General features: G+C 44.8%; 1 protein-coding gene across 10 annotated transcripts in view; it reads left to right on the top strand.

Moving 5' to 3' along the window:
- MEGF11 (multiple EGF like domains 11) overlaps window positions 1-23115 on the top strand; it is a 418300-nt gene that overhangs the window by 321227 nt on the left and 73958 nt on the right. For all 10 annotated transcript variants that reach the window (XM_083184347.1, XM_083184348.1, XM_083184344.1 and 7 more), the window contains one exon: window positions 21829-21975. In XM_083184347.1, coding sequence (XP_083040473.1) covers window positions 21829-21975 — 147 coding nt within the window. The remainder of the gene's footprint in view (window positions 1-21828; window positions 21976-23115) is intronic.

The following is a 23115-nucleotide window of genomic DNA, read 5'->3' as shown; positions in this document are numbered from 1 at the left end:
CGAACTGCCACTGGAAAAAGCTCTCCCTGTATCGTTTAGTTTTACATAAAACTGAACGGTAACGCCTAATTGGAGGAAGTAAAGAAAAAAAATCACTATTCGGGTGGGTGGAATCTCTCAGAATACTACTAGCCTTTGAGAGAAGCCGCTTCTTGGCCCAGTGATGGTCGCTGTTGAAAAGGAGACATTGTGCTGGGAGAAGCCGCTGGTCACAGTAGCAACCACTGCAGGGCTGGTCGCGGGTGTGCGTTCCCGTCACCCTGTATGCATGGGGATATGGTCACTCAGCAACCATATCCCCAGCGATTAAGGCTGAAATTGACCTGTGTATACAGGGCTTTACACTATTTGGGGGTCCATGTCAACATGCACACCAAAAACCACATGAAAACCTCACGTTGACCTTTCCATGTGTCGACCATTTCCACTTGGAAATTTTGCTTGTGTCAACCTTTTGTCCATTTTAACCTAGTGCATGTAAAACATGTTCATATGTCAAACTTTTCACTGTCCGTCATTTATGGTCGACCTGATGATTGTCAACCTAGACACTGCCAACCTAATGATCCGCACCCGTACTTGCATAGGAATGGGTTCATGGGGTAGACAAGCATTAAGGTCGACGTGACTGAAGGACGACATGCAGGAAGATCGACATGACTGAAGGTCGACATGGGTTAGGTCAACAGAGTAATTAGATCGACAGGGTCAAAATGTCGACGTGGGGAAGGTCGACATAGTCAAGTCGACATGGGGTTTTTCACTGTTTATTTACCCGAATGTCGACATGGACACTGAAATGTAGTACTGCATCCTCTCACATGGCTCGCTGCGCTCTCCATGCTTCAGCACAACATGCAGGAAGGTCAACATGACTGAAGGTTGACATGGGTTAGGTCGACAGGGTCATTAGGTTGACATGGGGTTTTTCACCATTTTTTGATCCAAATGTCGACATGGACACTGAAACGTAACACCGCTTCCCCTTGCATGGCTCGCTGCGCTCACTATGCTTCGGGCATGACATGCAGAAAGGTCGGCATGGGTTAGGTTGACAGGGTCATACAGTCCGCATGGGGTTTTTCACAGTTGACATGGACACTGAAACATAGCACCACGTCCCCTTGCATGGCTCGCGGCTTCGGCTACGGTGCCTCGCTGCGCTCGGCACACTATTATATTCTCCCACCACGCCCTAGTGGATGGTAGGGCATGAAATACCGCCTGTCAGCACATGGCTCAAAAAACAGTGAAAAACCCCATGTCAACCTTATGACCTTATCCACTTTCCCCATGTCGACCTTATGACCCTGTCGACCTGCAGTCACGTTGACCTTCCTGCATGTCGACATTCAGTCATGTCGACCTTAATGCATGTTGACCTAGTGGTGTCGACCTAATGCTTGGTGACCCAGTATATGCAAGTAGCATCGGAAAAGACAGCTCCTCTGATAAGAGTTGTCCTTTGCAATGCTGAAACCTCTGGGTTTACGACCCTGGAGTCCCTTGTACAGAGGAACATGACAGCTGCAGGGAGTGCTGGGAGGGATCTGATTTGATGCCTCTCAGGGGAAAAATGAAGAAAGAAGCCCCTAGACTTCTTTAGGGTAACACCACCCTCTGCATCCAAGCCACAGAATGCATTGCATTCTGGAGCTTGGTACATACTGTATGGGCGCTGCAGATCTTATGTGGCACCATATAAATAAAGAAAAATATGCGCGCCCCCCTTCCGACGGCTGGCGTGAGATGGGCTCCTTCTGTATCCACATGGGAAGCGGTCATCTATTAGAATGAACTTAGGTCTACAGTCATTAGGTCGACCCCACTAGGTCGACTGGCAGGAAGGTCGACCTGACTTAAGGTCGACATGGGCCAAGGTCGACATGACTTAAGGTCGAATTTGCATAAAGGTCGACGTGAGGAAGGTCGACTGGTCATAAGGTCGACATGGGTTTTTCACTGTTTTTTGAGCCGACATGTGTCGACATTCGGATCAAAAAACAGTGAAAAACCCATGTCGACCTTATGACCAGTCGACCTTCCTCATGTCGACCTTTATGCAAATTCGACCTTAAGTCATGTCGACCTTGGCCCATGTCGACCTTAAGTCAGGTCGACCTTCCTGCCAGTCGACCTAGTGGGGTCGACCTAATGACTGTAGACCTAAGTTCATTCTGACAGATGTCCCGATTCCATACACATATATAGGCTGTCTATTCCTCCTTAGGCTGCGTCATACATGCATTTAAAAGAGGGTCATGGGTTATAACAAGAGCAGCTTAATAAAGACTCTGGCCACTAGTTTAGAACTATGAAAGTGCGTTAGTGTTCATCGCAGTTGTTAGTGTAGTGTAATGACAGCTGTGTAATTATCTATTTGTCCCCCACGTGGCTATGTATTTCCCTTTTAAAAAAAACAGAGCAGAGAGTACAGCTAGAGGCTGAGCAGTATTGTTCCGTAAATTAAATAGATATAATCAGCCTAACAAACACCCAGCTCTGCGTCTGCTCAGCACTGATTGGTGTGGGAGCCAGAGGCAAGAAGGCCTGTGTGTATGGAGATTACTGACCTCCAGCATGACAAGGATGGGAGGTGTGAGTGCTGGAATCCGGTACCTGGACTGCACAAGTCACAGGCGCTCATAGAGAAGGGATAAAACTCTCAGTCTAGAATGGGTGTAAGGGAGGATGCTGGGAGCCTTTTCCTTTTGGTGTTCCTGTCCATCTAAATTAACTATTATTCTCCAAGATACAGTATAATATGTGCCACAATAGGAGCAGGAAATGAGTGCGGATAGCAGCAGAGATCTTGAGAGGACTAATGCTGGGTACACACCAGGACGACTAGGGCCCGATCCGCACAATCTAGATCCAATTCCGATCAATTGGATGTAGATTGTGTGCTGATTGGGCCCTTTTCTGACCTGGTGTGGACCGATACCGATCTGATGCGCGGTCCCGCGGGTCGGTCGGTCGTTATTGAGATCCTACCTGCTGCAGGTAGGATCTCAATGACGACCATACAGCCGGGTGCGGGTCGCCATCGGATCGGACCCGCTCACGGTGCACATCGTGAGCGGGTCGTGCCCCCCCGCGTCATCGTGAGCGGGTCGGACGAGACACTGACGACCCGCTCACGATGTGCATCGTGAGCGGGTCGTCCTGGTGTGTACCCCGCATAAGTGAAAACCGGAACTGGACCAGAGCCCGGAGCGCCGGACTGAACCTTCAAACTCTGCATTCTGGAGCTTGTAGGGTCCGGTCCAGGGGATACCTGTATGGGGGTGTCCCGTCTAGGGGGGATGCCTGTGATAGCTATCACCGGGGACATGGGGAAGAGGAGATAACAGCCTCCTCATATGGTCCGGTCCGTTCCAATTTTTATTAATTCCCCGACCATACAAGGAGACTGTATGGATCCCCGGATTAGGCACTACAAGCTCGGGAATGACAGATATTGATGAATGGAGCCTGTACGGTTCGGCGTTCCGGGGTACTGTCCAGTTCCGGTTTTTAATCATGCCAGATCTTGAGCAGAGCAGAGGAGTTCAGCTAGGAGGTTTTTTGAGATAAGCAAAGAGATGTACATGTGGGTGTAGTTTGTTTAATGGTCTTATAATCACTGATCTTCAAGTTCCTACGTTATTCTGAAGTAACTTTTTCCATAGTAAGTGAATGTGAATAATCTCTGGTTATGGTGCAAGTTGAAGAGTTTAGTGGTGCAAGTTTAGTCCACACCAACCAATCTCATTACAACCAATTACATTCTGTCCTTTTTCCAATAGTGTCTACAAATGTAAAATAAGGGTTTCCATGGGATCCAGTACACCAGGTATTGCTAATATTTGGCAAAGATGTTAGATGTTATTTAGTGTTTAGGGTTCATAGGGTTTGTTTTTTTAATTAAATGTACTTTACAGCAGTGGTTCCCAAACTGTGTGCCTAGGCACCCTGGTGTGCCTCGGGATGTTTCCAAGGGTGCCTCGGGTTCAGGCACCCTTGGCCCCTCTGCCAGTCCCCCGGTGTCTGCCAATCCTCCTGTGTCCCCCTTTGCCAGTCCTACTGTCTCCCCCCCCCCCCTCTGCCAGTACCACAGTAGCCCTCTCTGCCAGTCTTACAGCCCAAATATTGACATTTTAAATAACAAGTCCCACCCCCACTAAAGCTCCACCCACATCTCTGCCCACTACGTTCCTTCCCAGAGAGTTCCTGAACCTATTTTTCTACAAAAATAGCGCTGCCTTCCACAGAGGAACCAACTCTACCAAATCTGTAAAAATAATTTTATACATTTTTTATAGAGAAACAAATAGATCTAGAGGTCACATTAGAATAGATATTGTTTCAGTCTTCATTATCCAGGGCTTCACCTAAATCATTCTCCCAAGTTCTCTTGTGAGATCTTATCTCTCAACGAGGGGAGAGGACCTTGTCCAGCGTAGAGATGAGGCCCCTGGTAGCTGTCCCTCTATAGACTAGTAGTAAGAGATCTATAGGTAAGTCATATCATCATATACAGTTTGTGCTGACCTTTCTGACACGCTTCGACGATTTACGGTCACATTTACATTCGACCTATTCAATCCAAGAGAAGATTTTTTGACTGTCAGAAAAATCGTTACAGCCTGAATACATGCAGACCAGAGATTTACTCACCGATCTACGTATTGTAGTCGAAAATGCAGCCATTTTTTACTTTTTTTTCGCCAATGCAAATGTCACTTTAAACGAAGGCGAACCTGCATAGGTGGAAAAAACTGACCAAACTTGCAGCATTAACCCCCATTTAGTAAAAGTGATGCATTTGCAGATATTAGAAGAAGAATTTGTTTGGAATATAGAATTTAGTACCAATATTTGCAAATGTGGGAACGCGGTTTTGTGTAATGTCATTTAATAAATGAATTCCGCTATTCTGACAACTTGCCAAGGCAGCCGAATTACAACCTGGTCGAAAATCAGGATTGTTAATAATGGAACCAGGGGGCTGGGATGTGGAACAATACTGTGTCTACAATTAACAAAGTCCCAGCGTGTATTGAATTGTGGTGCTCTTTGTTACCTGTACTCAATTTCGTTATTTATTCATTGTAATGTTAAATTCTGTCTCTCTGTACTTTTCTATTGTATGCCCTTTGTACGGTGCTACAAAACACGTGTTATAAATAAAATATAATAATAATAATGTGTCCTTCCCTGTTCGGAAATCCGTGCAGGTCCACACACCCTCTCCCAGTGCGTCTACATCTGCAACTGCGGTGGAAGCATCGCTCTGTAGCCCTAACCTATTTCTCTCCACAATGGGTGTCGACGGTGACTTGATGCACTGATCACAGTTAGAGCCATGTGTCAAATAATATCACCCTTCAAATCTGAACTGACCAAAGCCTCAACCTCCACAATCTGGGAAGTTAAGACAGAATTAGTAGCTATTGAAGATCACACGGACCATCTCGAAAAGAAAATGAAGGAAATAGTTGCCTCTCATAATGACCTTATATCGTCATAAGACCAACAACAACCTGAAATTGAGGCAGTTAAAAACAAGTTGGCAGATCTGGACGAACAGTATTAAAATTAGTGGGATACTGGACTCTAATTCCAATTCGGAAAACGGTACTTGTGTAGTTTCACGGCGGCAGTTACGTTGTCAGCGTAGTCAGTCAGAAGTAGCATAGGGTTCCTGCGGGCGCTTAAGCGTCCCTGGCTAAGTTATCAGTGTAGGCTGCCGCCGTGAAACTAAACAAGTAACGACCGTACTGTTGCCGGGAAATGCATCTCTGTCCCCGGCATTCCTGGCAAGCCTACTTAGTGCCTCTCTCACACTGCCGGCGCCAGCATGATCCCTGCTCTTTGGCGGAGAGGGGATCATGCTGGTGGAGAGGCACTCCATCTGTTTGATAATTCTTTCCTATTTCCCTTGAGGTTATAATTTTCCCCCTTTCACTAGATTATTCACTATGGGCCAGACCATAGGTGCCTTATTTGCCAATTTGATACCATACCATATACTGGTCCTCATGCCCATCTTCCTGTTCTGATGGTTATACAATGACTAGGGTCCTTTCTTTAAATGTTATGGGATATAATTCCCCAATAAACGCAGGATAGCTCTTACTTTTTAGAAAGTGGATGTTGTTGGATTACAAGAAACTCACTTTTCCTCATTGAGTCCCCTTTATTTAAGGATAATAGACACCCCTTGGATTTTTCGATAATGGCCCATTTAAAATTAACAGGGGTGCCATATTATTTAGTAGTAAAGTAGCTTTTGTACAGCATTCACAAATTGCGGATAAGAATGGGCATTATTTAATCTTGACAGGGCTACTAGAAGATCAACCTGTCACCCTCGTATCTGTTTATGCCCCTAATTCCAACCAAGTCCCCTTCTTACACAAGCTATGCTTTATAAGCCACAAATCTACTAAAGGGTCACTGCTGATAATGGGCAACTTCAACTTGGTGTTAAATCCCTCTCGACAAATCTACCAAAACCGACTTTCCCCCTCCTCAGGCCATTCCTTAGCATTCCGCAACCTTCTAGCCGAATTCAATTTGTTTAATATATGGAGAACCCATAATCCTTCTGGTCATGAATATACATTTTTCCCCCTGTCCATAACTCCTACTGCTTTTATGCGACAAGTGGACTTTACAACAATCCAAGTATATAGATACTCTCCCTATTACCTGATCAGATCACGACCCAATATCTTGGAAATGCTATTAAATAAATAAAATGTACCCCCCAGACCATGGTGACTTTCTCCACATCTTCTGTCTGATCCCCAAAAAATTATTTCTGAAAGTATCAATTCTTACCTGAGTAACAACTTACCCCAGAACACATCCACCATTAATCATTGGTGGGCCTTTAAGGTGGTCACCTGGGGTGTGGCTATCCAAGCTGGCGCTACCCAAAACATCCAGAGGCAAACAGATTTAGAAAATAAACTTGGTACTTATGTATTATCTGGACTCCCATGTTAAATGCACCCCATTTTTTCATACCCCTACTATCCAACTACGCATGGAGTTGATTTTATATAGTGTGGCGAGCGCAGCGAGCCACCGTGCCCGAAGCGTGGTGAGCGCAGCGAGCCCCGCGAGGGGACGCGGTCTCATAAGAAAAACGGGAGTCCAGATATTACATAAGTACCATAAACTTAAAGTTTTGGAATGCAAAAACCAATCTTCCCCCTCCACCGCTTTCTGGAAAGAGATCTTGGTAGTTCACAGTCAACTACAGAAATTGCTATTGGCGCAGACACAATCGGCCCTGAATACATTGCGTCAAAAATGTTATTTATCAGGAAATAAATCTGGTAAAATGTTAGCCCATAAATTGCTCCCAATTTTATAACCTGTCTCTTGACTCAGGAACCCAACCCTCAAAAGCCTCTATCTCCTCCTTTTTGAATGGAATAGACCTGCCCTGCCTCTCTACAGATCAATTAGATGCTCTAAACGCCTCTTGGACCCCTTCCGAAGGTTGATCACGCTATTAAAACTTTACCTCAAGGTAAAGCCCCAGGACCTGACAGGATCAGCATAGGGAGATAGGTATTAATCCTGGGGGCGATAAGTTTTGCCAATAACTTAGTATCCTTGTTTAATAGAGCTTTCGGACGTAATTTTAGCAATAGGCTGTGTCTTTTCTGGGTTTAGGTAAGGTTACTATGTGCGCCTCCAACATTTCTTTGGGGAGGGAAGTGATAGTATTAAAATGATCTGTCATATAGGGTGTGAGGATTTCATTGAAGGTATAATATATAATATGTTATACCTTCTGAGATGGCCACTCCAGAACCTTCACTTTATTATGCTGTATCCAATGACAAGTTGTCTTGGCCTTGTGTTTTGGATCATTGTCAAGTTGGAACGTCCTAGTACGTCCCATGCGCAGCTTCCAGGCTGATGAGTGCAAATTTTCCTCCAGTATTTTCTGATAACATGCTGCATTCATCTTGCCATCAATTTTGACCATGTTTCCAGTGCTTTTGTAGCTCACACATCCCCAAATCATCAGCGATCCACCTCCGTGTTTCACAGTAGGAATGGTGTACCTTTCATCATAGCCCTTGTTGATTCCTCTCCAAATGTAATGTTTATGGTTGTGGCCAAAGAGTTCAACTTTGGTCTCATCACTCCAAATGACTTTGTTCCAGACGTTTTGAGGCTTGTCTCTGTGTTGTTGGAAGTATTATAAGCAGGATGCTTTGGGGTATTTTCGTAGTAAAACCTTTCTTCTGGCGACTCGACCATGCAGTCCATTTTTCTTCAAATGCCTCCTTATTGTCCATCTTGAAACAACCACACCACTTTTTTCAGAGTCCTGTATTTCAGCTGAAGTTATTTGTGGATTTTTTTTTTTTGCATCCCGGACAATTTTCCAGGCAGCTGTGGCTGAGATTTTTGTTGGTCTACCTGTTCGTGATTTGGGTTCCACAGAATCCCTCATTTTCTCATTCTTAATTAGAGTTTGAACACTGCTGATTGGTATTCTCAATTGCTTGGATATATTTTTATATCCCTTTCCTGTTTTATACAGTTAAATTACCTTTTCCCGCAGATACTTTGACAATTCTTTTTCTTTCCCCATGACTCAGAATCCAGACAGTGCAGCACTGGATGAAAGATGCAAGAGTGTTTATACACAAACACTGATTGCAAGCAAACAGATCACAGGTGAAGATGGTTACCTTTAGTAGCCATTCAAACCTGCTTGTGTCAACTTGTGTGCATGTTATCGGGCCAAAATCTCCAGGGTATGTAAACTTTTGATCAGGGTCATTTGGGTAGTTTCTGTTGTCATTATGATATAAAAAGAGTAAACACAGTTGTTTGACAATAAATGGCTTCACCCAACCTCTAACCATGAGTGAAAGAAAAGTTTGCGAGTTATCATTCATATTCTTTGACAAATGGCCCGAAAAATCACAAATTCTGCTAGGGTATGTAAACTTATGAGCACAACTCTATCTCCAGACACTATCTTGTCTCATAAGTGTTATGTTCTAGATCACATCTTCATTGTGGCCCGCGCAGCCCTAGCCACATGCTGGAAACAATCTACACCTCCTCCACTTTCGAAAGTCATCCAAAAAATTAATTTCAATTAAACTACAGAATATTTACCATACTCATACTCAGCTTCCACCCCACTAGTACGCTGGTCTTACTGGCAAAAATACGTCACTGATGGAGAGGGCTCAATACACTTCCCTAAATCATCTGAATGTCACTCCCTCCGGTTCAGGGCGAGATGCACTAAGCTTCGGCAGCAGCCTATAGAATCAAAATCAGCAGGGGCGGATTGGCCCACCGGGATACCGGGCTTTTTCCCGGTGGGCCGGCCCATTTGAGCCATGCAGCGGCCGCTTGCATCCCCCTGGCTGGGCCGCGGACCGCCCGACCGCCTTCTCCGCGGTTAGCGGCCGCGGCCACAGCAGTTTTCCCACAATAAAGATGGCCGCGGCCAGTCTCATCCCTGGCAGCAGTCAGCAGCTCCCGCGGCCCCTTTGAATGTGTGTGCGGCAGCGGCTGTTAAGTTGATCCCCAGTAGGCAGCGCATCACGAGTTTTTTGCGCACTGGGGATCAAAAAGAGGAAGGGGGTGCCGCGGCCGCACAGGTGATGGGACAGGCGCGGGCACGCCTCTCGTGAACGTGCACCGAGCAGCCCCTGCAGTGAGTGCAGAGCGGCGGAGACGGCACCGGATCCCCCTGTCACCATGAGCTATTCAAACAGGTACTACCCCTCCCTTCTGTGTCATCCAGCGCTATGAACCTGTTCCTATTCCCTGCAGTCTGGGGCTCAGGCAGTGCTGCAGGCTACACAGTGGAACAAACTTTCTGCAGCAAGACTGGCCTGTGTGACAGGCGGCTCCTGGGGAGGGAACACGTCCATCCATCAGGGGCACTGGCACATACACTGTACTTCTGTCTACAGCTGGAACCTTAATAATCATCTAGAGAAGCAGGACATCTATATCATTATCACTATGACATTAGCAGAGGTTCAATCATTTGGTTTGTACCAATCAGCACCCCCTGCCCCCTAGAATGCCTTATCTATATTACAATCTTATGAAATGTTACATTTTATTGCTGGTGAGGGTGGCTACATGGGCATACGTGTAATGGGCATCAAGGTGTGCGGGATACGTTTAATGGGCATCACGGTGTGCGGTATATATATAATGGCATTAGGGTGTGCAGCATATGTATATTGGGCATCAGGGTGTGGGGCATATGTAAAATGGGCATCAGGGTGTGTGGCATATGTATAATGGGGCATCAGGGTGTGTGGCATATGTATAATGGGGCATCACGGTGTGTGGCATATGTATATTGGGCATCACGGTGTGTGGCATATGTATAATGGGCATCACGGTGTGTGCCATATGTATAATGGGCATCACATTGTGGCATATGTATAATGGCATCAGGGTGTGCGTCATATGTATAATAGGCATCACGGTGTGTGGCATATGTATAATGGGCATCACGGTGTGTGTCATATGTATAATGGGGCATCACGGTGTGTGACATATGTATAATGAGCATCACGGTGTGTGACATATGTATAATGGGGCATCACGGTGTGTGGCATATGTATAATGGGTATTACGGTGTGTGCCATATGTATAATGGGCATCACGGTGTGCGGCATACGTGTAATGGGCATCAAGGTGTGTGGGATACGTATAATGGCATCACGGTGTGCGGTATATATATATATATATAATGTCATTAGGGTGTGCGGCATATGTATAATGGGCATCACGGTGTGTGGCATATGTATAATGGGCATCACGGAGTGGGGCATATGTATAATGGGGCATCACGGTGTGTGGCATATGTGTAATGGGCATCATGGTGTGTGGCATATGTATAATGGGCATCACGGTGTGTGGCATATGTATAATGGGGCATCACGGTGTGTGGCATATGTGTAATGGGCATCACGGTGTGTGGCATATGTATAATGGGCATCACGGTGTGTGGCATATGTATAATGGGCATCACGGTGTGTGGCATATGTATAATGGCATCACGGTGTGGCATATGTATAATGGAGCATCACGGTGTGGCATATGTATAATGGAGCATCACGGTGTGCGGCATATGTATAATGGCACCAGGGTGTGTGGCATATGTATAATGGCATCACGGTGTGGCATATGTATAATGGAGCATCACGGTGTGGCATATGTATAATGGAGCATCACGGTGTGCGGCATATGTATAATGGGTATCACGGTGTGAGGCATATGTATAATGGGCATCACGGTGTGTGGCATATGTATAATGGGCATCACGGTGTGCGGCATATGTATAATGGGCATCACGGTGTGTGGCATATGTATAATGGCCATCACTGTGTGTGGCATATGTATAATGGGCATCACGGTGTGCGGCATATGTATAATGGCATCAGGGTGTGTGGCATATGTATAATGTGCATCTCTGTGTGTGGCATATGTATAATGGCCATCACTGTGTGTGGCATATGTATAATGGGCATCACGGTGTGCGGCATATATATAATGGGCATCACGGTGTGCGGCATATGTATAATGGCATCAGGGTGTGCGGCATATGTATAATGGGCATCTCGGTGTACGGCATATGTATAATGGCATCACGGTGTGCGGCATATGTATAATGGGCATCACGGTGTGTGGCATATGTATAATGGCATCAGGGTGTGCGGCATATGTATAATGGGCATCTCGGTGTACGGCATATGTATAATGGCATCACGGTGTGCGGCATATGTATAATGGGCATCACGGTGTGTGGCATATGTATAATGGGCATACGGTGTGTGGCATATGTATAATGGGGCATCACGGTGTGTGGCATATGTATAATGGGGCATCACGGTGTGTGGCATATGTATATTGGGCATCAAGGTGTGTGGCATATGTATAATGGGCATCACGGTGTGTGGCATATGTATAATGGGCATCACGGTCTGTGGCATATGTATAATGGGCATCACGGTCTGTGGCATATGTATAATGGGCATCACGTTGTGTGGCATATGTATAATGGGCATCACGGTGTGTGGCATATGTATAATGGGAATCACTGTCTCCCCTCCCTGCATCCTCCACCACTTTGTGACTACCCTCCCTGCATCCCCTGCCACTCTGCATTCCCCCTCCTACCCTGCATCCTGTGCCACCATGCCCCCTCACACTCTGCGTCCTGTGCCACCCTGTGTAAGTCCTCCCTCCCTTCGTACTCAGCCACCCTGCATCTCCCATCCCAGCATTCTACGCCACCCTCCGATCCCCCCCTCCCTCCCTGCATCCTCTTCCACCCTGCCACTCTACTATCACCCCTCGTCACCCCCTTCTCACCCTTCATTACTAACCCCTCTCACCCTGCACCAACCCCCTCTCACCCTGTGTCTTCTCATTACGTTGCATAAAATGAACTTTAGCTGTTTTTGTTTTTACTCAGTGGCAAAAATTGGGCGCGGCCGCGTTGAAATTGGCCACACCCCGATATTGATAGGCCACGCCCCCAGAAAAAAATCGGGGGCGCCTCCGGCGCACAACAACACCCCCCCCCCCCCCGTTAGGGCTGCTTCAAGATATTTCCCGGGCTGGTTTTAATTCCCAATCCGCCCCTGAAAATCAGGGCCCTGGTGCCTGTATACCTCAGACGGCAGGCACTGGTACTGGTGCATGCGCATTATCTATGAACTGCATTCGAAGCAGCCCATAGAGGGATCCCGGAGGTAGGGAACACCTCCCAATGGGACTGTCTTGGGTGATTAGCAAGTCGGACTTCCTATAGGAAGTCATTGCCAGTCACAGTGAAGCCAGTGCAGTCTCACAGACTGTATCTGGCTTCACTTATTCAGAGCAGTGTCGGATTTTAACTGTGGGGGGCTGCAGCCCATAGGTAAAAACCGCAACTGCTCCCAGCTCTATCCCCAAAGTCTATAGCGCCATCTAGGTACAAATAAACTGCAAATAATGCACATGAAAGCACCATATATAATAAAGTTATTTGAAGATTTTTCAGTTGAAATTAAGTGGAATTAATTGAAGAGATTTGAGGAGTTACATGAGTGAGTTAGAAGAGCTGTAATTTGTAAGAAGAAGAGAAAAGCTGAAATTAATGAGGAGATGGGATAAATGTGATAGTAGGCTCGGCATGATAGGGACATTGCATTTGGACAGGACACGCACCATTTACTTCCATTTTCAGAAACATTAATGTGTGTAAATTTGGGATTTCTAGACAGACCATGAACTTGCTCAGTTGTGCGTGTGTTTATGTGACACATAAGTCATGCACTGCATTAATGGCCGCTGTCACTACCAAATACTCCTTGTTTTTCAAAACCCCCCAAATCCCTGATCCCAACACTCCCCTTTACTACACAGGATATGGTGGACATAGACAAAAAACGTAAAAAAAAAAATTCATGACAACCCTTTATCTTGTGTCGATATTTCGACCATGTAGACCAAATGCATGTTGACTTTTTAGATGTGTCAACCTTTTGACTGTCAACCTAGACACTGTTGACCACTGGATACCCTACCATACGGGACCCTCCACCTCCCCCTTCATAGAAGGAGCTGTTTTATATTGTGTTTTTTTTTTTTAAGCATTTTTTCCACGTGTGACGATAGGAGCAAACTCGGTGTCAATTTAGACTAATTGTTTAGTTAGAATAGACATTTTTGTTCTATTGTTTGGACAGAGAATGGAGCAGGTTAGAAGGCTCTACATAAAGATGCTGTCACTCTCCCAGTCTCCCAAGGCATGAGCAGAGAGACGGGGTGACACCGCAGCAGGCTCCGATAAGGTTCCTCTGAGCTGAGTGAATGTAAGAGTTTGGTCACATCAGTGCTGTCACTCACGCACGTAGCGGCCCCTGTCTGCCCTCCAGCTCCATTAATGCAGCAACACAGATAATCCTAACTCCCGCAAGGCCTGGTCCATGAACTTAAAGACACAGCCACTTCCTTTACAGTGCTGATGAACTCATGCTACCTCAGTGCAAAGTCCCGACATCTTTTCTACAATGAAGCTGTCAGTGGGAGACTCTGGGGACCAGAGATAGCAGCTAATTATACTAGATGGATGTGTCTGTGAATCTTGCGATAGACCTGTCTGTCTGACTCTTTTCTTCTTGTAAATGTCTTGATAATCTGCATTTTGCATCGCTATTTCCTCCCTGAGAATGGAGGTCACCATGCAAAATAGTTTTAGGAAATGCGCAAAACCATTTTATACCAGTGATAATTTCTTGTGAACAATTTTTTGTGTGAATAAAATATTGACTCGTCCAAGGTTACAAAGGAACTGGGGAATAACACTGCGTTGTGCAGCTCAGACAGTGCGCTCTGCGCTGTACATAATGAAACCATCCGTTCAGCGTGCATTGTAATGTTTGGCTGGCTGTGGAACGTCAGATAATGCAGTTCAGGCAAGGTCATCCAGAGACAGCAATTTAAGAATATGCAGAATTGTCAAGGGCCAGATAAGGCGGCAAGGCACTACAGGATTAAGGCTACCTTCGGATTATCCCCCTCCGTGATTGGACGTTACTTTTGGTTGCCACACTCTGGGACTGGAGATAAGTCTCTAGAATATTTGCTTTAATTTTTTTCACAAGACTTAATTTGTCCAATGCTGATAAGGAATTCCGCTACCGCCTGTGCTGAGAAATCCTCACTGGGGTGTAAGAACTTTGAAATCTCCGACCAGCAGGCAGAAGGAAAAGTTTCTGTTGTAACAGCTGTGGGTCTATCTGTGGCTGCGCCAGCCTGCGCCGCATCACATTGTACCACCACTGAGATCTCTAGAGCCTGCGATGACCTCTGTTTGCTTTCTACAGTTGTACATCTCTTTTCTCTCCTTAGCGACAGTATACTCTGCACATATGATTCATTCATGTAGGCAATCAGGGGCAGAACTTCCCTTGGTGCAGCAGGTGCAGTGCACCGGGGACCCTGAGGACTAAGGCGCCCACTGCTGCCCCTGTCACTCTCTCCCTGTCACCCACTGTTTTTCCCTGTCACCCACTGCCATGTTGCATTTTGTGAACTTGGGTTGGGGTGGAGGAGGGGCCCAAATGATTTTTGCACCTGTGTACCCACAACCCACAAGTTCTGCCACTGTAGCGAATCACTGAACCTTGCCATTGTTGTAACAGTCGACATTCATAGGGTTAAACTGCTGACTCAGTCTGGTTGGCAACCTCCAGCATTAAAAGGGTGATGGACTTTGGTGAGCTCACCATAAATTCCCTGGGTCTGCAATATTTTAGCATTAACTCAAGACAGTTTGAACAAAATCAGCAAGTAGCACAAGTGAGGAAACCGGCTCAGAGTCTGTGTAATGATTTTCACTCACTCGCAGTAATCCTTAAACTTTCAGCTGGCGAGCAGATTGAAGCCTCAGTAATTACAATGCGGTACCTGCTCTGCTCTGATGGGGAGGGGGTTCATCTCCTGAGTAACACGTTAATCCACTCGCTGCCTGAGGTCTCTCCCCCTGTGTTTATCCCATTATGCAGAGGAGCGTGGGCCTGTGAGATAAAACCAGCAAATGCTGCAACACGTTCGGGGAGAGGGAGTGAGGTGGAGAGCAGGGGAGGAATCAGGTAAATGGAGGTGGAAGGTTTCAGTGTTCCTTCCTGCGAACACCCTAATTATTTCTACACTGTTATTTCCACACTGTTGCCTGTACCAGTTCTGAGCAGGAACCATATAGACATACTGTAATTGGTGTGTAGAACAGCCTTGCTATTTCTATCTGCATTATTAGTAAGGGTATAATAGAGAGCCAGATAGTATAATGACCATTTAATAACGATTTATAGCAAATATAGGGCCAGATGCACAAAGCTTCAAAAGTGATAACATGGAGAGTGATAAAGAACCAACCAATCAGCTCCTGTCTGACATTTTTCAAACACAGTCTGTGACATGGCAGGTAGGAGCTGATTGGCTGGCTGTTTATCACTCTACATTTTATCCCTTTTGAAGCCTAGTGCATCTGTCCCAGTATTGGATAAACACTTGCAAAATTCAACTCCAGAAGCAGGATCCTTCCATGTAATACAGTATATAAAATGCTATCCAGGTGGCTCACAGACAGGGGAACATTTACTAAGATGGAAGTACTATTCAAGATGGGATGTTGCCCATAGCAACCATTTACATTCTACACATTATCTTCTAGAAGGTGCTAAATAAATAAGACGTACAATCTGATTCTACTTCTTTTTTATTTAGCACCTTCTAGAAGATAATAGAACTCACATCTTAGTAAATTTACCACACAGTGTCTAGGTAGACTGTCGATAAGCTGACACACACTAGGTCGACAGGCACTAGGTCAACAGTGATAAAAGGTAGACATGTACTGTTGACAATGTCAAAATGCCAGCATGTCAATGATCAACACATGAAAAGGTTGACGTGAGTTTTTCATGCTGTTTTTCCATCTTTTGGGCGTTTACAATACACGTGACTTCGATTGGGAATGGTAAAAGAAGTGTAGCGAGCGATGTGAGGGTTCGCACTACACTAATTGGTGGTGCACGGGCTTAGGTGGCGACATTGACATAAAACGCTAAAAAACTCATCTAGACTGTTTGTTTGTGTCAACCTTCTCCATGCCAGCATTTTGCTGGTGTCGACCTTTTGTCAATGTCGATGTAGTGCATCATTTTACTTTGGGACTTGGTTACAGGTAGCAGTAATCTATGTTCTATGTCCTGGGAGGTGACCATGTGATGTTGCTGCGTGCGTGTGAAAGCATCTATATGTAAATATAAGGTTGTGTGACATTGGGCCTGATTCAGACAAGGACGCAGTGCTGATGTTTCCAATTGGCATCCCTATTGTCAGGAACCCGACACCTTTTTTTTAAAGCAACAATCATTTACACTGCAAAATCATATTGGTTTTGCAGTGTAAATGGTTGCCGCTTTTAAAAAACTGGAGATTTCTTCCCAAATCTCTCACTTTCTGAATCTCTCATCTTATTCAATTTAACCCCAATGTGTCATGTCTTCTAATAGGAAGCTACAGTATTAGGGAACACATTGGTGCCCTTGAACAGCTGGATGCATTTGCATACCAAACATAAGCAGGAAAAGGTGCACACATGATAAAGCGCATTTACATTAAAGTGTTTTGTGTTTTGGTCTGTGTCTTCAGCCGTGTTTTGGATCTGGATCTGTTCCAAAACACCATCCTTTCCGTGTTTTGTGTTTTGGATCTGGATTTTAAAAACAACAACCAAAAACCGCTAAAATCTCAGAATTTGGGGCTCCTACGCTTTATTAAACTCAATAACATTAATTGCCTGAACACCTCACACCATTTCCAGTCCATCCTGAACACCTCACACCGAGGTAGCTGGATGACTATGATAAGCGACACAAGTGGGTGGCAAAAACACGTGTCCCATCTAGGAGTAGCACTGCAGCAGCGGACAGGATGGCAGTTTGAAAAACTGGGCCCCAAAGAGCACATAATGCCCCCCCCCCCCCCCCCCCCAAAAAAAAATATAGCGGAAGAGGAGGGCTTCAGGATCATCATGTGAAGCTGAACCGCTAGTGTGATGAACATTTATTTATTTTTCTTCGTGTTACTGAACTTTGGCATTTTGGATTTTACATTCCCTCTAAGAAAACATTGGGCATCGGCCTTGACAAACAATGTTGATAGCATATTATCGTCTATGTCATGACTAGTGGCAACAGCTTCAGCCCTAGGAGGAAGTGGTTCTTATTCTATCACTATTTAATCTTACAAATTTTGATTCTCCGTTATCTTTCTGGAGTATCACTGGACTGGACTTTAACGGCAGTTTCACTGGACTGGACTTTAACGGCAGTATCACTGGACTTTAACGGCAGTACCAATGGAGTGGAATTATACAGCAGTACCACTTAACTGAATTTATACAGCAGTTTCACTGAACTAAAATTATCCAGCAGTATCACTGGACTGGACTTGTTATACAGCAGTATCACTGGACTGGACTTTAATGGCAGTACCAATGGACTGAATTTGTGCAGCAGTACCACTGGACTGGACTTGTTATACAGCAGTACCACTGGACTGGAATTATACAGTGTATCACTGGACTGGAATAAAACAGCAGTACCACTAGACTGGAATTATACAGTGTATCACTGGACTGGACTTATTATACAGCTGAATCACTGGACTGGACTTATACACACCAGGTTGCCACCGCCACAGACCTCTACAGCCCCATAGCATGTCCACCTACTACCCTGCCCAATGCTGTAGTGAAGATGGTGCCGACAACGTGGGACTTGAAGAATATCGAGTCCGGATCTTGCAAGATCCGACGGCGGTATGATGACGTTTTGGTGCGTCCTGAGACTCGAGCTTGGCTGGAATCCCTGAAAAGTGCTCTATTCTGTACTCGGATCGGGGGTGTTTGGTGTATTTGGATTTCGGAAACCGTCCGAAGCAGTACATCACTTGTGTCAGAAGTAATGCCTCGTGGTATTGTAGAGACAGAGAAGAGATGCAGGACCTGCCACATTAATTAATTTATAATAAGGAGATGAATGGGGATTTGGCTTGGTCCGGCATATATTAGGACACAGAGATCTGCAATCTCCACCTGTTCACCACTCTTGTTGCGGGTATGGATCGTAGGATAGACAAAAGCAAGGTCGACGTGCATTGGGTCGGCCACTGAATGTCGACATGCATGAAGGTTGACATGGGGTTAGGTCTACAGGGTCATTAGGTCGACACAAGCATTAGATTGACATGGGGAAGGTCGACAGTCAAAAGGACAACATGTGGTTTTCACTTTTTTCTTTTACCTGAATGTCAACACAGTCGACATGGACACTAAAAACGTGCACCACGTCCCCTCTCATGGCTCACTGTGCTTGCCATGCTTCGGGCTTGGTGCCTCAGCTCACTATTTTATTATCCCTGCACGCCCTAGTGGATGGTATACAGGCATGAAATACCACCTGTTGACGCATGTCGGCTCCAAAAATAGTGAAAACCCAATGTCGACCTTTTGACTGTCAACCTTCCCCATGTCGACCTAATGCTTGTGTCAACCTAATGTCCTTGTCAACCTAACCCCATAACAATCTTCAGTCATGTCACCTTTCATGCATGTCGGCCTTCCCCTTGTCGATCTAGTGACTGTATACCTCCTGTTGCTGTGTCTTGTCTCCACCAGCTGTGGATATCAGCATCCTGGGCCCCTCCTCGCATCTCACCTATCTGATCGCTCTTTCAGTGGTCGCTTCTCTGACTCTACTTCCTCTTCACTACCTCTGTCAGTCGGAGTTGCGCAAGGCTCAGTCTTAGGTCCTCTGCTTTTCTCAATCTATACTTCCTCTCTTAGCAAACTAATCATCTCTTTCGGATTTCAGTATCACTTATATGCAGATGATACTCAAATCTATCTATCAACCCCAGAGTTGTCACCAGTGGTTTTGGGTCGAGTCTCTGAATGTCTCTCTGCCATCACATCTTGGATGTCTTCTCGCCAACTCAAACTCAATATTTCCAAACGGAATTACTTATATTCCCGCCAACTAAGAACAGTTACCATCCTGATATCTCATTCGCTGTTGACAACTCGACAATCTACCCTACCCCACAAGCTCGTTGCTTAGGGATCATCCTCGACTCTGAACTGTCCTTTCTCCTGCACATTCAATCTGTCTCCAAATCATGTTAGATGCATCGAAAAAACATATCCAAAATACGACCGTATCTCACACAAGACACTACTAAATCTCTTATCCATGCACTCATTATATCCCGCATTGATTATTGCAATAGTCTCCTAACTGGTCTTCCTAAGAACAGACTTTCACCACTGCAATCCATTTTAAATGCTGCTGCTAGGCTGATCTTCCTTGCAAGACGCTCATCGTCTGCTGATCCACTCTGCCAGTCCCTCCATTGGTTGCCTGTATCTTACCGTATTCAATATAAAACACTTCTACTCACATATAAAGCTATTAACCATACTGCACCAGCTTATATCTCTTTACTTATCACAAAATATCTCCCATCCCGACCACTCTGCTCTGCACAAGATCTGCGCCTCTCTTCTGCACGAATCACCAGCTCCCATTCACTATTGCAGGACTTTCATCGGGCTGCTCCCATCCTATGGAATGCCCTTCCATGCACAATAAGACTCTCCACCAGTCTCCATACTTTCAAGGGTTCCCTGAAAACTCACCTCTTCAGGCAAGCCTATCATATCTAAGTTCTACACGCATAACCCTCTGAGGCACTTATGTATTATTTAGCTTCCTTTCTGGACGTGTAACTTGGTGGGACTGCTATGCTATTACTGGTGCCTGTCCTTGTGTTTCCCTCCTATGTCCCTATAGATTGTTAAGGTGGCCATACATCAGAAAGATATTGTACCCAATCATACAATCTCAGTTGATTGTAAGATGGATTGTATGCAGATTGTGTGCACATCTTGTGTACACAATCATACAATCGATCAGCAGATGGATTGTATGACTGATTGTATGATAGATTGTGTGCAGATTGTGTGCACATCTTGTATACACAATCATGCAGCAGATGGATTGTATGACTGATTGTATGATGGATTGTATGCAGATTGTGTGCACATCTTGTATACACAATCATGCAGCAGATGGATTGTATGACTGATTGTATGATGGATTGTATGATGGATTGTGTGTAGATTGTGTATACAAAAACAACCAAGGACTGCCGGGGATTTCAAGGGAAATTGTACACAATCATGAGTGCAATCGATCTTAAGATCGATCTTTCTGATGTATGGCCAGCTTAAGCTTGCAGCAGGGCTCTCCTACCTCCAAGTCTGTCTGTTGTTATCCAGTTTGTTTTATCACTGTCTACTATTGTAAAGCGCAACGGAATCTGCTGCGCTATATAGGAAACTGTAAATAAATAAATCTTGTATGCACATGGTTTTCATTTCTGGCTGCTGGTGAAATCCTGGCCCATGCAGTCTCCCTTGGCGCAAGCCTGCAGTGCTAATCTTTATATTTTATTCATTATTCTGAACTTTCATTACCGTTTGTTTTTACGTAGTGAAATGTTGTATTCTCTGTATTACTCTTGTTGCTTCTCAGCTGTCTAAGCTTACTACCCGTACAGGTCTCATAGTTACATATAATTCTGATGTCAACCGTCAGTGTTCTTTTATACTTGTAAGTGCGGATCTATATACTTTGTCTTGAAAAACTGAATAAACATACGTGTCTAAAAAGAATATTTAACGAGTTTTTCACGTTGTTTTCCCGGACATGTTACAAACAATAAAAATATAGAATTTTAATGTAATATTTAATTGAAAATATTAAGGCCCTTATTCAGATCTGATCGCAGTACAGATTTGTTCTCAAAATGGGCAAAACCATGTGCACTGCAGGTGGGGCAGATGTAACATGTATATAGAGAGTTAGATTTGTGTGAGTTATTTTGTTCCTGTGCAGGGTAAATACTGGCTGCATTAATTTTACACTGCAATATAGATTTCAGTTTTAACACACCCCACCCAAATGTAACTCTCTCTGCACATGTTACATCTGCCCCACCTGCAGTGCCCATGGTTTTGCCCATTTTGATAACAAATTTGTACTGCAATCAGATCTGAATAAGGGCCTAAGTTCAGCTTTGTAAAGAACAAAGTAGCATTGAGTCATTTAAAAAGAGACATCATTTGCAGAAGTCAGATTTCAGATTCATGTGCACTCTGCCCATTATAGTTTATAACCCTTGATGGCCTCCTTCTAATTACAGGTGTTCACTGTGACAATGTCTGTGCTCAGGGCCGCTGGGGACCCAACTGCTCCCTCTCCTGTCACTGTGAGAATGGAGGGTCATGCTCACCCGAGGATGGAAGCTGCGAGTGTGCACCAGGATACCGGGGAACCCTGTGCCAAAGAAGTAAGGAAAACTCATACCACAGAGACATTTATGTCATAAGGGTTTTGTCCCGTTCACCACTTCAAAAAAGTACATTTTATTATTTATTTACTGTTTAAGTTATCTTGTGCAGTTATCTTTATTCACAGAAATGATGTTACTTATAAGGAATAATAATTGGGTAGTGTGGTTGGAGTCTCTTCCTCACATCACTGAGGTCTTGGGTTCTATTCCAACCTAGGTCATATCTGTGTGGAGTTTGTATGCTCTCCACATACTTGCGTGGGTATCTTCCAGGTGCCCCAGCATTCTCCCACAATCCCCAAACATACTGGTAGGTTATTTGGTTTCTGACAAAAGTTCATCCTAAAGTGTCCGTCTGTGGCCATGTTATAGAGAAAATAGATTGTAAGCCACAGTGGGTCAGAGACTGGTGTGAAGGACTAAACATTATGGGGGAAATTTACTAAAGGAAATTTGTAAAAAACATAGGTGTATTTGTATCCAGAAATATGCTGATGTGCTATCAATACGAATACGAATTGCCGTATTTTCAGCATAGTAAATGTCAAAAATATGTGTATTTCTGGATACAAATACACCTAATTTTTACAAATTTCCTTTAGTAAATTTCCCCCTATGTGTGAAGTGCTGTGACATATGTGTGTGCTCTTTATAAATAACTGTAAAATAAAGTAAATAATTATACATATTTTGCAAGTGGCCTGTGCATAATTACCTCTATAGATGGCACTGCTGAGCTAGACTTGGGCCTATGTAAATGGTCCGCTATGCAGTACGGTTTGATAATACAGATGTGTTCACATACATCTAGCCCCCTAGTCACTCCATGCTGTGGCATGCCATCATATGACTGTTCCATCCCCTATCACAGGGGTCATGAACCCCAGGGGTTGGGATCATTTGGTCTACAGCATGATGGTTGACAGTCATTAGGTCGACATGGGAAAATGTCGACATGGTTCTAGGTCGAAAGGTCATTAGTTCGAAAGGTCGTTAGTTCGACAGGTCATTAGTTCGACAATGTCTAGGTCGACATGGGGTATTTCACTGTTTTTTTTACCTGAATGTCAACACAGTCGACATGGACACAGTTGAAAGTGAACCGCATCCGCTCGCTATGTGTTGGGCACGGTGCCT

The sequence above is a fragment of the Crinia signifera genome, chromosome 4 (assembly GCF_055691185.1).
Source record: "Crinia signifera chromosome 4, ASM5569118v1, whole genome shotgun sequence".
NCBI classification, from domain to species: Eukaryota; Metazoa; Chordata; class Amphibia; order Anura; family Myobatrachidae; genus Crinia; species Crinia signifera.
The sequence above is the reverse complement of the archived record's forward strand: the minus strand, read 5'-3'. Positions and strand labels throughout refer to the sequence as shown.